Source organism: Theobroma umbraticum, unplaced genomic scaffold (genome assembly GCF_002168275.2).
Source record: "Theobroma umbraticum cultivar Fairchild unplaced genomic scaffold, ASM216827v3 scaffold_44.0, whole genome shotgun sequence".
Taxonomy (NCBI): Eukaryota; Viridiplantae; Streptophyta; class Magnoliopsida; order Malvales; family Malvaceae; genus Theobroma; species Theobroma umbraticum.
The window spans coordinates 5,478,495-5,492,825 of NW_018397255.1; the positions used below are offsets into that span (position 1 = coordinate 5,478,495).

Genomic DNA, 14,331 nt, shown 5'->3' on the forward strand with positions numbered 1-14,331 from the left:
GGGGATTGGGACCAGTAATCTGAAAAGGTTGGACACGTGTAATATACGTGGCGAAATATTCAAGGAGACAGCCTCTTAGGCTCTCCACCTCATCAGTGTTTTGCAAACACAAACTCTCTCTCTATCGTCCACCAAGGCACCAACTTTCATTACCTTTCTCGTCTCCTCTCCCTTAATTTGCTCCTCAATCCTTTCTTTTCCTTCCTTCCTTATTACGCCCGCAACTCAATTCTCTCTATTTTTTACTTTCTCTTTCTCTCTGTTAGGGTTTTATTTTCTTTTCGGTTTTTTTTTTCTGTTCTAATCATAACAAAAGCTATGTCGAAGAAGAGGAAATCCGATGCTTCGCGCCTGGACGAGGTGGAGCGGAGCATGTACACCACCTTCTGCAGCGCGGCTAACTCGCTTTCGCAGCTTTACTCTCAGGCCATGAACCACCAGCGTCTCTCCTTCCAGGCCGGTGAACGTCACGCGCTGGTTAGCCTCTATCTACGTTTTTTTTTTTAATTAGCTTTTTTCTTATCGCATATCTTTATCTCTTTATAAAATTATCTTTTTTTGTGTTGTTGTTATTGGAGAATTGCTAATTTTCTATGTGTGAAAAGGAATGACTTAAAATAAATGGAAAAAATTATACGATAAATAATTATGATTTGGAAGAAGTTAAATTGGATTAGTATTCAATCGGCAATATGCATTTGAGTTTTTGTTGTAGTCTGGTAAAAAAGGTGTCGGCTTTGTTTCTTTCTGATCGTTTGTTTCTTTCCCTTGTAAAATATAGAATTTTCTGTTACTTTTCGCACCAATATTGAAAAGTGAATTATGTTTACCTGCTGCGTATTTGGTATTGGACTTTGCTTAGTGTGCTCTGCTTTTTGCAAATTGGAGTTCTGGAATGCGCGCTTATCAGAAGTTCTTCATTCTTTATTTGCTTATAATGATGAATATTGGATGGGCTATTATTGACAGTAGAAAAATAAATAAAATTTCCCAATACAAATACAAAGGCATAGTTTGGATGTTGCTTTTGATACTTGTTTTTTGCTTTCTGAAGCAAAAAGCAAAAGTTGCATTTGGATACAAAAGCGAAGAGCACTTTGAAGAATTAAGACTCTGTCAATTATTTTGAGCAGAAAAATGTATAATTTTATTTACTTGAACTAATTATGTAATAGTTGGCATTATATTTTAGTCATATGCTCATTTTTAGTCAGTTACTATGATTTTAATTATTTACTATTCTTTTGGTTTATAGCAACTTTTTTGCAATCAAAAGCAAGTTGTGAAACCCAAAAAGAGTCTAAGGATGTGCCATCATGTTTGTTATGCTGACAGAATAAGATAAAACAGTGCACATATGTTTTAGAGATTATCACATTTTAGAGAGATCATCCCAAAATATATCCACGAAGTCCTCAAACAAAAAAGGGATAGAACTATGGCAATTTAGAAGCTGCATGGTGGCTGCTTTGAGCTCTGCTAAGCAGTCATAGCTTCTGCCATGGCAAAATTGACGTCTCTTGCCAGCATACACCTCTTGATTTGTTTTTGTGAACAGGGATTATGTAACAAAAAGGAAGCAGTTTCTTAACTCTTGAACTTGTGATCTCACGATAGATTTCCCTTCTTTTAATTCTTAATTCCTTCTACTTTGATTTATTGATTTGTTGATTTGCCTTGAATTTTCCTTGTGGATGGGTTTCATCATTGCCTTTAAATCATTGGCCCTGTTTTTCTTGTGCTCTGTTGTCTTAAATTTTAAAACTGAAAAAGTGCATTTGTTCTGGATAATTTCAGCCTACCATGTTCTTGTTTCTCCACTGAAATGGTTCTCTCTGATTGTAGTACTCCATCTTTAAATATTGCTGCAGACTTTCTTTTGGCTTTTATGTTTCAGTTGTCCATCTGTTATTTTGTACGTATTACTTGTTGGGCTTTGGGTATTGCATCTAATCATATAAATCCTCCCTCTCTCTTTTCTCTTTTCCTGCAGGAGAAACTTTTTCAATGGATTTTGAGGCAGCAAGAAGAAGGATCCAGGGTAACAACAGCTGATATAGTTGCTTATTTGCAGGTATCCTTGTGATTTCTTGCTCTTAATGTTTTGTTGAATCTGTTTGCTGAATGATTGTTCCTTTTCTTTAGTACCTTTCTTCTGCTTAAATTTTATATCCTTTGTATTGAACTTAATGCTTTGACCAACAGTATGTTTTACATCATTCTGGTGAATTTAATTGGAGTACCTGACAGTTAAGCGCTTAACTAGAACAGTATGTTTGGATATTTGAAGGGCAAAGAGAGAAAAGTAAATGGGTGGGAGGATGAGGAGGGTAGAGTAGGATAGAAGAGGCTATTATCAGTTTGCTTGGATACCTAATTGATAGATGCATGATCCCGGGTTAGAAGTTGAAATAATACTGCTGTCCTGGAAAGCAATTGCTGTGGAGACTGAATATCTGAAGATCAGGGACTTGAACTTGAGATCTTCTCTTTTGTAAAATTTGCCCAAGCTCTGTCAGACTGGGTATGTGCTCGCCTAGTTCCTAGCATATGGTTGATTTCAAGGGTCCTGTGGTATGCAGCCCCTTATTCAATTAGTTGCTGGTGTTTGTACCTAATAAGTTTGAACATTTTCCATTTAAATTTACCTTTTTTGGAGGACCCAAGGAGCTCTCAAAATTTGACTGATTTGTGCAGTACAGCTTAGTTTTTCTGAGTTTGACTCATAAGAGGTCATCTCTAACTGCCAACTGGAGTATGGCCCTACGAAGGAAGAAGTTGAGTGGCTATAATGGACAAATCCTTTTTTGGTCACTTGGAGTTTGAAATTTGTGGGTATTGGTGTGAAACAGAGGAGCGTAATGAGAAAATAGGTGGTTCTCTTTAAAGATCAAGAACTAAAGTGAGTGAAGTTATTGCAAAAATAATATCAGGATGAAGTTTGATTTTATCATGATACAGAGTTTGGGCTGGCAACACTTTTAGTTATGGATTGATTGTATTGCATGTGTGAAAGACCCTTTTGAAGGCTTCCTTCTAGATCTTCAAACATAACTCTTGAGTTTTAGAAAGTTGATCTTGGAACAAGCAGTTTAGAGATATAGGGGAGAGTTGTTCACAAGAGAGCCCAGTATAAACTAAATCAATGATCCACTGAGCCAGAATCGTAAATGGCAGCTACTTGTTCTATTTTGAACTGAAATGGGAAGTGGTTATTTAGCATATGCCTCCCCTTTTCTAGTAGGCTGTTGTGGTGGGCTTGAATTGGAGAGTTTTTTTTTTTTTTTTGGTGAATTTGAGCTCTTTTGTCTTTACTCTATAGGGAGTTGTTGGATCCTTTGAGGAAATGTGGCATGGGGTTGCAGTTAGTGCTACTAGTTATCGTAAAGGTGAGTTGGTAGGTTTAGACTTGTTATACATCTCAGACAGGTATCAGTATCCGTTCTCCAAAGGTGTTAAAATTGATAGTATTATGGTCTTGTTTTTGTTTTCTTTGTAATTCTGAGATCTATATTGGGAAAAAGTTGAGAATATGAGGTAGACACATGGCCACATAGTGTGTTTGTACGTGCTTGCTGTTCGAATGTATAATTTGCGTCAGGTTTAGCCTTGTTATACATCTCAGACAGGTTTCAGTATCCTCTCTCCAAAGGTGTTAAAATTGATGGTAATATGGTCTTGTTTTGTTTTTCTTTGTAATTCTGAGATCTATATTAGGAAAAAGTTGAGAATATGAGGTAGACACATGGCCACATAGTGTGTTGTACATGCCTGCTGTTTGAATGTATAATTTGCATCTGACTGCAGTGAAAATAGGATGCATATTTTGTTATCTACAGCAGGAAAATTGATGCTTTCATGCACTAGTAACTTTCAGATAGACACTGTTTTGCACCTGTTTATGAACTATGAAGGACAACTAGAGTATGCCTTGAGGGCATTAATGTATACCCAGGGTTCTTTAGAAGAGGCTATGGGTTAAATTAAGTTGGCTTCGACACCTCTTTGTACTTCAAACTATCCTTGCATTAAAGTGTTGGAACTATCATGTTCACAAGTTCTTAGTTATACCTGCGCCATACGTTATATTTAAAATATCAAGGCATATGAAGATGTAACTATTTCATCAATAATGGTTTTATGGCATGGATGGTGATAGTTGTTTGGTAACATATCACTAATTTAACAATCCAGGAGGTTATTAATGTTGTGTCATGTCTAGAATTTGACATGAGCCATGTTGTTCATATAAAATACGTAGTTGATGGACGAACAGCTTACAATTTTTTCTGGGAATTTTTTTTTCTTCTCCACTTTGTCAAATATGGTGGAAGACCAAGAATAGTTACATTTGTATGGGAAAATGAAGTGACCCTTTGAGTATTGTTCCCATTTCTGTAGAATGGGCTTGAATATGGAGCAGAGGAGTGTCAGCACCAGCACCCTCAAACCGTAACACAAGTGAACAGTTTAAGTGCTCCTTTTTCTACCAACCCAATTTCACCAGCAGCAATGGTGCAAGGAGCTCGTTCTGGGGATTACCAGGCAAAGAACTCTGTCTTCTCAAATGCGCTCTCCAGCCCTGTTCGTCGGAGCCTTCAGCACTTCCACTCAGCCCAGGGTGGTTATCATTCAAATAATGTTCTGTCTTCTGCCAATGGACCTCGGAAGAATGAGAACAACTACAATCACCAACAAAATAGGGAACCCAATTCCCCAAGCGCTAACGATTGCATGGACATGCATGCTGATAGTCCAGGTCATGATTTTCATTTCTGAAATCTCTTTCTGATCATTATATTTGTATTTTATAGTTTTTTTTTTCTGGTGAAAGTTGTTGTAAGGCTAGGAATCTCAAAATTCTCAGCAAAATGTAGTGCAAGTTCAATGTTTATGTATTGTTATATTATATTTCTCAAAGGATATCTAGCCCAATGTAACAAGAAACAACCTTTGAAAGTTTACATGGTAGCGTGTCAGGTTTACTAATTTACCTTGTGTCTCCGGCAACCAAGTGGCTGACTTGCTAGGTAAAGTTTTGTGACATGCAAAGCAATTAAAGATCCTCTTATGACTCCTGTACGAATTCATTCCTTCACAAGGCTGCCAGCTACTTAACCTTCATAGTTTCCTTCATTTCATTCATAAATTACTTTTGGGCTACTATCATTTTGATTTTAAGTTTTTGAATTCCCTTTCAAACCATTTAAAGACATGTCACATGTACGCCTCATGTGTTTATAATTTTATGAAATATTATCAAATTATAAAATGCATCCGTTATCGAATTAAATGTTACAAATATTACTATTGACTTAAACATAGGTATTTATTATTGAAGTAAAGGTTTAGATGCTAGAATTTTAAAATACTTTGAAATGTTCAACCCATGGCCATTGAGATAAGGAACTATGGGACCAATGCTGAGATGTGAAAGCTCGAAAATACCTTAACCAATAAGCCATCGCTATATCCAACCATGGGACCAATAGATGGTACTCTATTTGTTAGGAAGGACAGACGTATCTTATCTGCTGTGGCATAATCTTTCAAGAATGACCATTCCATTTCATTGTACTTCTCATCTTCCCTTAATTTTTACAATCTTAATTGGAAGTGTGTTTGCAAAATGAAAAAATAAAAAAAAAAGGTTTTAAAAAAGTTAGATTTTTATAGTAGTAATAATTATGATAATAATAATAAAAATAAATAAGACATCACATTTAAAAGAGGAAAACAAGAAAAGTAATAAACAGTAATAGATATAACCCTCATGAAGTAATAAGAATAAAATTTTATGGTTTATTTATTTTTATGAATTACGGAGGCCCAAATTATAAGTTTAGGAGCCCAACAAGTGTGGGCCCCCATTTAGAGCATGAAGTTACATAAACAGCGATGAAACGCAGCTCATCAAGGCCCGTGGACAGCTCAAATTTAACGTCATCGTCTCCTTCAAACATCCGCAAACTCTCACCCAAACAAGCCTACAATCATCTCTGAACCCATACATCCGCAAGCTCTCTCTCTCTCTGTGGGTTTTATCTATTTTTTTCCTAATTTATTTTCATTAAAAATAAAAATGGCGAAGAAGAGAAAATCCGACGCCACGCGCTTAGACGAGTTTGATCGGAGCATGTACACGAGTTTTTGCAGCGCCGCGAACTCGCTCTCCCAGCTTTACACACAGGCCATGAACCACCAACGCCTTTCATTTCAGGCCGGTGAACGTCACGCGCTGGTCCGCTCCCTAACCCTCTTTTTCTTCTCTCATCCCTATTTATATAATAAATCTACTGTATGCATTGTTGAATTCTATATATATTTGTTCAAGTACCTTAGATATCTTGTCATAATCTATCATATAATTCGATAATCATAGCAATAGTTGTGTTTGATCAAATTCAATATTTTAACTTTCATGTGTGACAAAATTGCAAAATTTTTGCTTTGATATACACCAATTATGTTTTAATTGTTGTTACATTTTAATTTTGCGATTCGTTTTTTTTTTTAATTATATATGATTCGCTTATAGTATTTACTAAGTATTGTTTTTGCTTTATAGTAGCAACTTTTCTTAAAAGCGAAAACTTTATAGCAAAGTAACCATGAAACAGAGCCTATAGATACAAAAGTTACTCTTCTGTTTGTGTTCTAAATTTAGATTATGTTTTGTTGCTTCGGGCTATGTTTATTTTTTTCTATGTAGTCGCTTGAGATGCTAATTGGGTTCGGATTTGTTGTTGTGTTTTGTACTTTCGTTGATTGCCTTTCGCTTTCTATAAAGTTGGTCTGAGCAAAAGCAAAATCTTATTTGATTGAAAACGAGCAAATAGCTAAAATAAAACAAACATTCAGGTATAATTTTTTCATATTAAAAGTAAAATTTATCTTTATTCACTAATGTTTTTTTGCTTTTATATTTGAACACACTTTTTTCTTTTCACAAAGTGAAAAACAGGTGGCAAAAGTGACAGCCAAATGGACCCTTATGCTTTAAAATGAACAACAGAACATTTTACTTTGGTCTATTTCGTTTATTTGGAATGTGCTCTCTTTTTTCTGTTACTCATTGTGGGTTTTGGTGTAAGTTACTTGTTTCTTTATGTATTGCCTTTGCTTCTAACCGTATAGATCCTCTATTTTCTTCTTAGGAGAAACTTTATCAGTGGATTCTGAGGCAGCAAGAAGAAGGGTCAAGAGTGCCAACAGTTGATGTAGTTGCTTATTTGCAGGTTTGTTTTGTCATTTCTTACTTTTGTTAGTAGCTATTTTTCTGTGCTAATTTTCTATTTTTTTGAATTGAACATTGTGATTAAACTGGACCTATGCTAAAGCACCATTTGAAAAGCTGCACTTAAGGCATTGAATCATGTTATATACATAACACTTTACATACTAAGTTGAGCATAATATTCCATATAATTTTAGTTCCTATTTCTATCTCTCCAAAGGTCTCAAGAATGGATAGTTTTCGAAATTTAGCTTATTCGTGCAGTGTTGCTTTGTTTTGTTGAGTTCAATTTATGAAAGCCAATCTTTAATTACATTTAGTAGGTGGAAGAGGGTAAGCCTCATTGTTGTAATCTTTAACTAGAGGAATTTTATCTACCACTGCAATGAAAGGAATGGTGAAACTTGGTGCTTGGTATTTGACCAAATAGAATTTTGAAATTGTGGGTTTAAGAATAGAAATGGAATGCCATAATGCATAAAAAGAGAACTTCAGAAAAATGACCATTCTAATTAGAGATTTAGGACTTGAGCAAGTGAAGCTACTTGAATTTTTATTCCAATGAAGTTTAGTTCAAGAAATAGATAGTTTATCCTCATAGTAACATTGATCAATTGTAGTGCATATTTAGAGGATCCTTTTCTTAGAAGATTTAGAATGCTTCATCTGTTTCTTTAAACTGTAAGCTTTTTGAATGCAAAGAATGTTGATCTTGGGATGAGCAAGATGTCCACAAAGTTTGTATACAAGAGAGGAATTTGCCTATCTTAGCCAGGTATGAGGAGAAAATATATTCCTTTGAGCCAGGATAAAGTAGATATGGCAATGGGTGTTTAATTTTCAGGTACTTGGAGTTACCTAACCCGATTACAACGGGTTTGGGCACTTCATATTCAGGTTTGGGATGCATTTGGACACTCTATATTCTGGTTTGAAGCGGGTTCAGGTAGTGTAAGGTACTTCCCCTCAGATATCTGATACTCAAACCCAATTATATTTTTATTCAGGTAGTATCGGATACTGGTATCCTAAACCCCGTTTATAAATATTTTTTATAAATTATATTTAATAAATATAATCAGTTTAGAATTGTAAATAAGTAAAATTTGTATATGCTTGCAAGGGGAGTCGAACCTGGGTAACTGATCTTTACAACTAAAAGCTTTGCTAATTTAGCTAACTTAACTGGACATAATTTGATTAAAGTTTTGTGTCATTTCTTTCATTTTAATTTTTTTCTTTACTTGTACCTTAAATAGTAAAAAAAGGGACAATATCAAACTCTCTATTTCACAATGTTTGAGTAGTCAACCACAAACTTGAGACCGTAAGGAAATCATGCATATTGGGCAAAAAAGGAAAAAGGAAATTTTTCACACACACACACACACACACACACATTGTGCGCTAGTTCACTCAGGCAAGCACTTTTTTTGCATCTTGGGCCTTAAGCAATATAAGGGTTCTAACGCCTAGAGTGAACCTTGCACCCTTGACGGTGCTGGTTGAAAACCTTTTGTCTTCGTTAGCTTTTATTAGTAGTTATTGGGTCCTTGTTGCTGAGGTTATAGCTGAGCTTGTTCAGGTAGTAAAGTTAATTGTTAAAAGGTGAATTAGTAGGCAGTACATTTACTTATTTTATGTTATTCAGTTATGCAATACATGTTGATTTATAATATGAAAAGCAAATGGTGGAATTCTTTCATCAACAATGGCTTTGTTTCATGATGGCGATAGTTGTCTGGTAAAATTTCACGAACTACTATTGTTGAAGGTTATCCCTGTTGCATTATATCTGGTATTTATGTATGCATCCGTTGTGTGCATGTATATTAACACATGAAGAATTGTTTTCTGGCAAGTTCTTTGTTTCATCTGGATTTGTTTAAATTCTGTTGAATACCAAATATGGTTCTATTTTTGTTACAATGAAGTGATGTGTTGGAATTCTATTTAATGTTTCTGCAGAATGAACTTGAATATGGTGGAGAGGAGGCCCCAATGTCCCCCAGGTTGCCATTGCAGCACCAGCATTCCCAAACTGCAACACAACTGAACAATTTAGTTGCCCCCATTTCTTCCAATCCTTTTTCATCAGCAATGGTGGGGCAGGGAGTTCGATCTGGTGATAACCAAGGTAAAAACTCTGTTTTCTCAAATGCCCTCTCAAGCCCTGTTCGTCGGAGCCTTCAGCACTACCACTTGGCACAGGGTGGTTACAATTCAAACAATGTTTTATCTTCTGTAAATGGACAACGCAATAACGAGAGCAACTATTCTCACCAGCAAAACAGGGATGCCAATTCCCCAAGCTCTAATGACTCCATGGACGTGCATGGTGATAGCCCTGGCCATGGTTTTTCTTATTAAATTCTTTTGCTTGACGTTGTTTTTCATTTTGTTCCTTTTGGTGAAAGTTTATTGTGTGGTTAGAAATCCTGATATAACTCTAATTAAATTCTCACTTTTTTGTTGTTATTTTTCTGCGACGGTGATCACTGGTCACCCATGGCCATGTGGCCAAGTGGGGACCGTTTGTGCTCCACATATCCTTTAATTTTGCCCTCAATCGGTGTGATAAAAATATCGGATAAGGCAAATAAACTATATCAGTATGTCAATTGCTCGTTGATCGTTGTAATAATGTTTGAAAATCTACAGAGCCAGTTCATTATTTTGGGGTATTCATTCATCGAGTTGTTCCCACCCAAAAATTTAATTTTTGGTCAGATTTTGAGATGTTTATCAGAGTCGCTCAGGCAGCAACAACCTACATTTCTTAATCTTTAGCCCCGTTAAAAAGGAAGAGCAGGCAAAGGCTAAGCTTGAGAAAAGAAAAAACGAATAAGAGTCAATTGGCACGATGAACTTCAAACGGGCTTGAGGACGTAGAAAAGATTGAAGTTGCCATGAGTGATGTTATTGCTAACATTGCTTGCATCTCAATAACAATATATATGTACTAAAATTGTCTACATTCTCATTTCAGGCTTGCCGTCCATGTTTCTTTTCATTTCCAAAGTTTCTAAAGCCCAAGAACGGAACCCACCACAAATTTACAAGATACTTCATTAAACTGACATGCCCAAAGTGTTTATACGATAATACTATGTCCTGTATATTCAAATCTTCAAGAGGAACCCTACTGTTTAGCACTGCTACGGATGCTAATATTGTCCCCACTAATAATTTTGTGGGAAGAATTTATGCCCAGATCAAAAGGTCCCAAAGAGTCTGACTGCATCCAACATTCCCAAGAAAAGAAAATGTAAATAATTGACGAAGAGGTAATAAGTAAAGAAGTGGCAGCATTACCCACGTAGAAATCAAAGTCTTATAGCAGAGAATAGGGAAAAAAACAGAGCACTGGGATAATAAATTGAAGTGTACCCATTTGATGCCTGAGAGTCCCAGGGTGCTTTCATCGCTATATACTCGCGAACAAAGTAGCAAATCTGTGTCTGATTGTAGACAACCCTGGCCTTGCGGTTGGATATTAGCCTGCAAAGAGGAATTCTTAGAATATATCTATATCTTGAAATGTTTTATGTATGTCATAGCTTGAATTCTTAAATCCAACTTAACAGAATATCTATATCTTGAAATTTATGGTTCTTTTAGAATAAAGTTAACAATGTGGAATTTTACAAATCTTTTCCTCCAAAGCTATCTTGAAATCTTAAGAATCATCGATCCATCATTGGACCACATAAAATAACAACCATGCTGCATTGGCCACATGATAGAACACCATTATTGGTGGAAATAGTTTTTGAAGGTGTCCAGTTATGTCTACCAACAGAGTTAGATACGTTCAATTACTAGACTTCATATCTTTTAGCAACAGAGAGATAAAAACTTGCTGACTCTTCTACCGCAAAAATAGGTCAAGTGAAACAGTTCCATAATGGTGATAATGGAAGGTGGCAATTATAATTAAATTTTAGCAAACCTCAATTGCATTAGGATGCTTGAATGACTTAGAGCTGGTCTCCTGACTGCTGGCATGAGAATAAGCGCTTCCACTTGAAGCTATAGAATCTTTGTGTAAAGAAGAAAATTTTTGAAATGAAAATGCATGGCATGTATCTTCAGCATCCAAAATCGAGGAATGTGAGGCCTGAGCTGGTGGCCTTGGATTTTGAGGTGGATTTATTTGGCCAGAAAGGAAAGCATCAAATGAATCAGAGATCAATTGAGATGATTGCAAGCCTGCATTGCTTCCATTTGATTTTGGGTCAAAGTTACTGAACCTGCCCTGCAATGATGCTTCTGACAGCAGGCCTCCTATGCTTATGTTTGTTAGACTGTCAGCCCACAGTGCCAATGATTGCCCAATGCCACTATCAATCTTCACTTCATTATCCTAACAGATGAAAAAGACTTTCAGAAAGGTGAATCATTTGACACGAAACATATTCCAACCTAGCACCCTTTACAAGAATTGTTAGTGTCATGCCAAGTTCACCATAATTAAATAACTTACGATCCAAACCCAAAAAGCTTATCTCATAAGCCTGTAAAACTTTTATCATCAGAATAAAAGGGGTAAATATAATAGGCAAAAATTCATATGATCATCCTACTATATTGCCATGCACGTGTCTTTGTTGTAACTTGTAACCTTTTAAATGCTTGATCCAGATTTTACTCACGATGCATTGTTACCAAAAGTAACATGATTAGACATTTACTGAATTAAGCGCAATCACAAAAATGGCCATAGACACTGTACCATAGAATCAGCTGCTCCATTTGATGGCATCTTCTCAGCAACAACTGCATCTATTTCGTCACTTTTAATGATTGGTTTTTCAGACTCTTCACCTCTTACCTCAGTTTTTTCACCAATGCCGTATGTTTTCTGCATGTTAGAATTGCAATCTTTCTGTACATCTTCAAATTTTGAAGAGGCATTGAAGGAAGCTAGTGCAGGAGGCTGTCCCAGGGTTTTCATTTCAGGATCAGACATCCACCCATACCTTCAAAGTGGAATTGAGTTAGCATATGGAACCAAACTTCTAAAAGATCAACAGCTTAAGGAATAAAAAGAGAGCCATAAAATAAAGAACAAGACAGGCAATCAGGTATTAGACCTTAAGCGAAACACAGTTGGGCTTCCAATGGTTAGATGGACATCCCTGGCACTGATGCAAATGTCATTTTTCGTCCATCTGTAACTAGCCAGATTTTCGGCTATATTATATGGAAAAAGCATGGGCTCTCCAATAGCAATGCTTGAACTGCCCCACTTGCTATCAAGGTGCTTAAGTACAGAAGATATCTTCTTCCTAGCACTTAAAGTGAGTTCCAAGTATGGATGAAATCCATCCTAGTGAATAGAATAGTTATCAGCACAATTGGATACGTTATAAAGAGTTTCTTAAACTGTTTAGAATGCTTTTATTCTTACAGTTTTTACCTTTTCCAGTCCTAGCTGAGTGCTTTCATCTATTGGAAAAAGCTGCAACTTTATCTTTGCAGAAGGATGGAGCTTTTTGCCTGTATTAATGTCATGTAGAGGTAACTCTGTGCTTTCTTCCACACAACTTGTAATTTTAGTTTCAAGCCTCGAGGTTAAAGCTTCACCCTTTCCAGAAGGTGAAGAATGCTCATCTTTCTCAATTTTTCCTAAAATCAGAAGATCAAAATTTAAAGCTGAAATCACAATTCAAGAAGTATACCAATTTATGAGACACAGCTATAGTCATATTAAAAAGAGAAACTTCTAGGTAAAGGATGACAAGTACAAAACATAGGTACGATATCCTGCCTGTTGCTCTCTGAAACTGCTGGCCAACACTTCTCTTTCCAGATTTCTCAACTCCATTACAACCCTCGATTGCGTCAATCTCAGAATGAGGCTCCAACGCCTTCACCCTTCTCTTTCTGTTAGCTCCCATGTCACCAAAGCTTTCCTGTTGGCCAATCAAATTGTCAACGAAATAAAACAGAAAAGGTCTTTTATCCCAAAAATTTGCACCGATATTGCAGATAAAAAATCAAGAGTTAAAAGGTCAGCTGAAAGCGTACCTATGGGAGGGTTTGCGGCCAGTAATTTTCAATTAAAAATCAGTGCTTAATTTTTTAACTCCTATAAAACAAGAAATATATATATATAATCTCTATCAAAATTGAACAGCAAGCTAAAGCTAAGCCAAAATGGATCTAATTATTATTTTTTTTTTTTTTTGCAAAGCGATCCAATTAAATTGCTCGAGAGTAAAACCCTAATTCTTAAAACAGGATTACAAGAGAAAAAAAATTAAGCACAACGAACTTGAATGATTAACTGCGAACATATACATAAATAAATAAAGCACTAATTAAAGAATAAAAATTGGAACTGAAAATCATCTGAAAATTTTGAGTAAATTACGTAAGAATTGATCTTCAGGAGACAGATGTTGAAAGTTAAGGATAAAAGACGAAAACTGGGAATTAAAAGTGACAATATGAAGATCAGTTTAACAACGAAAATTCTTTAAATTCTATAAATATGAAGAGTTTTACCTGAATCGAAGCAGAGCAGAGCAGAGATTTAAAAATGGTGAAAAGTATTGGCGGGAATTTGATGATAATCTGGAAAACTTTTTAAGGGCGTGTTTGTTTGTTTAGGCAAAAAAAGTCAAAGCCAGACATCAACATTGAGTGCCTCTAAATTATTATATTATTGGTGAGCCCACCTGGGCTTAGAGCAGGCCCGGTTAGTTGTTCGACGGCCCAATCAAGTTCACTATCCAGGCCCAATTATGTAATTATACTGAACATACACTTATCTTTCGAGTTCACTAGTACCCATGCTTGGAGGATTATGCTTGTGCTTATAACCAACAAAGTAATAATCATCATCTTATTTATATATAAAAAAGAATGTCCAATTTTGTCTGTGAATTCTTAGCTGTTTCTTCCACCCGCCAGAGTTAGTTGACCCCTTTAATGTAACAAATTTTTGAAAATAACTATCACACTCCTTGTTATCGCAGTCCAATGACATTGAAAATGGAGTAGAAAATTTGAAGTTATGACATTGAAAATGGAGTAGAGAATTGAAGTTATCTCCGAAAACGAGGAAACCCTTTCCTTATATTTTT

The 14,331-nt window shown here is 35.8% G+C and overlaps 3 protein-coding genes across 8 annotated transcripts; 2 read left to right on the forward strand and 1 right to left on the reverse strand.

Annotated features, from left to right (window-relative positions):
• The first annotated feature begins 110 nt into the window (after positions 1–110).
• On the forward strand, positions 111–4,989 carry LOC110409750 (uncharacterized). Its single transcript, XM_021419201.2, has 3 exons — positions 111–477; positions 1,994–2,074; positions 4,402–4,989. The coding sequence occupies exons 1-3, from the start codon at positions 319–321 to the stop codon at positions 4,777–4,779; spliced, it is 618 nt and encodes a 205-aa protein (XP_021274876.1). The 5' UTR covers positions 111–318; the 3' UTR covers positions 4,780–4,989.
• A 938-nt stretch (positions 4,990–5,927) lies between these two features.
• Positions 5,928–9,715, forward strand: LOC110408798 (uncharacterized). Its single transcript, XM_021417885.2, has 3 exons — positions 5,928–6,241; positions 7,158–7,238; positions 9,206–9,715. Exons 1-3 carry the CDS (start codon positions 6,083–6,085, stop codon positions 9,605–9,607), a joined length of 642 nt encoding a protein of 213 aa, XP_021273560.1. The 5' UTR covers positions 5,928–6,082; the 3' UTR covers positions 9,608–9,715.
• A 411-nt stretch (positions 9,716–10,126) lies between these two features.
• Positions 10,127–13,875, reverse strand: LOC110408797 (TSL-kinase interacting-like protein). Of its 6 annotated transcripts, none has more exons than XM_089782420.1 (9): positions 13,751–13,847; positions 13,271–13,331; positions 13,011–13,155; positions 12,660–12,868; positions 12,334–12,569; positions 11,973–12,219; positions 11,190–11,603; positions 10,628–10,738; positions 10,127–10,475 (listed from the first exon to the last, which is right to left on the reverse strand). In XM_089782420.1, exons 3-9 carry the CDS (start codon positions 13,138–13,140, stop codon positions 10,380–10,382), a joined length of 1,443 nt encoding a protein of 480 aa, XP_089638546.1. In that variant the 5' UTR covers positions 13,141–13,155; positions 13,271–13,331; positions 13,751–13,847; the 3' UTR covers positions 10,127–10,379. The 6 variants fall into 6 exon arrangements, with proteins under 6 accessions (XP_089638546.1, XP_089638548.1, XP_089638545.1 ...); XM_089782422.1 differs by lacking the exon at positions 13,751–13,847 and adding an exon at positions 13,617–13,713; XM_089782419.1 differs by lacking the exon at positions 13,271–13,331 and having other exon boundaries at positions 13,751–13,875.
• Positions 13,876–14,331: the final 456 nt, after the last annotated feature.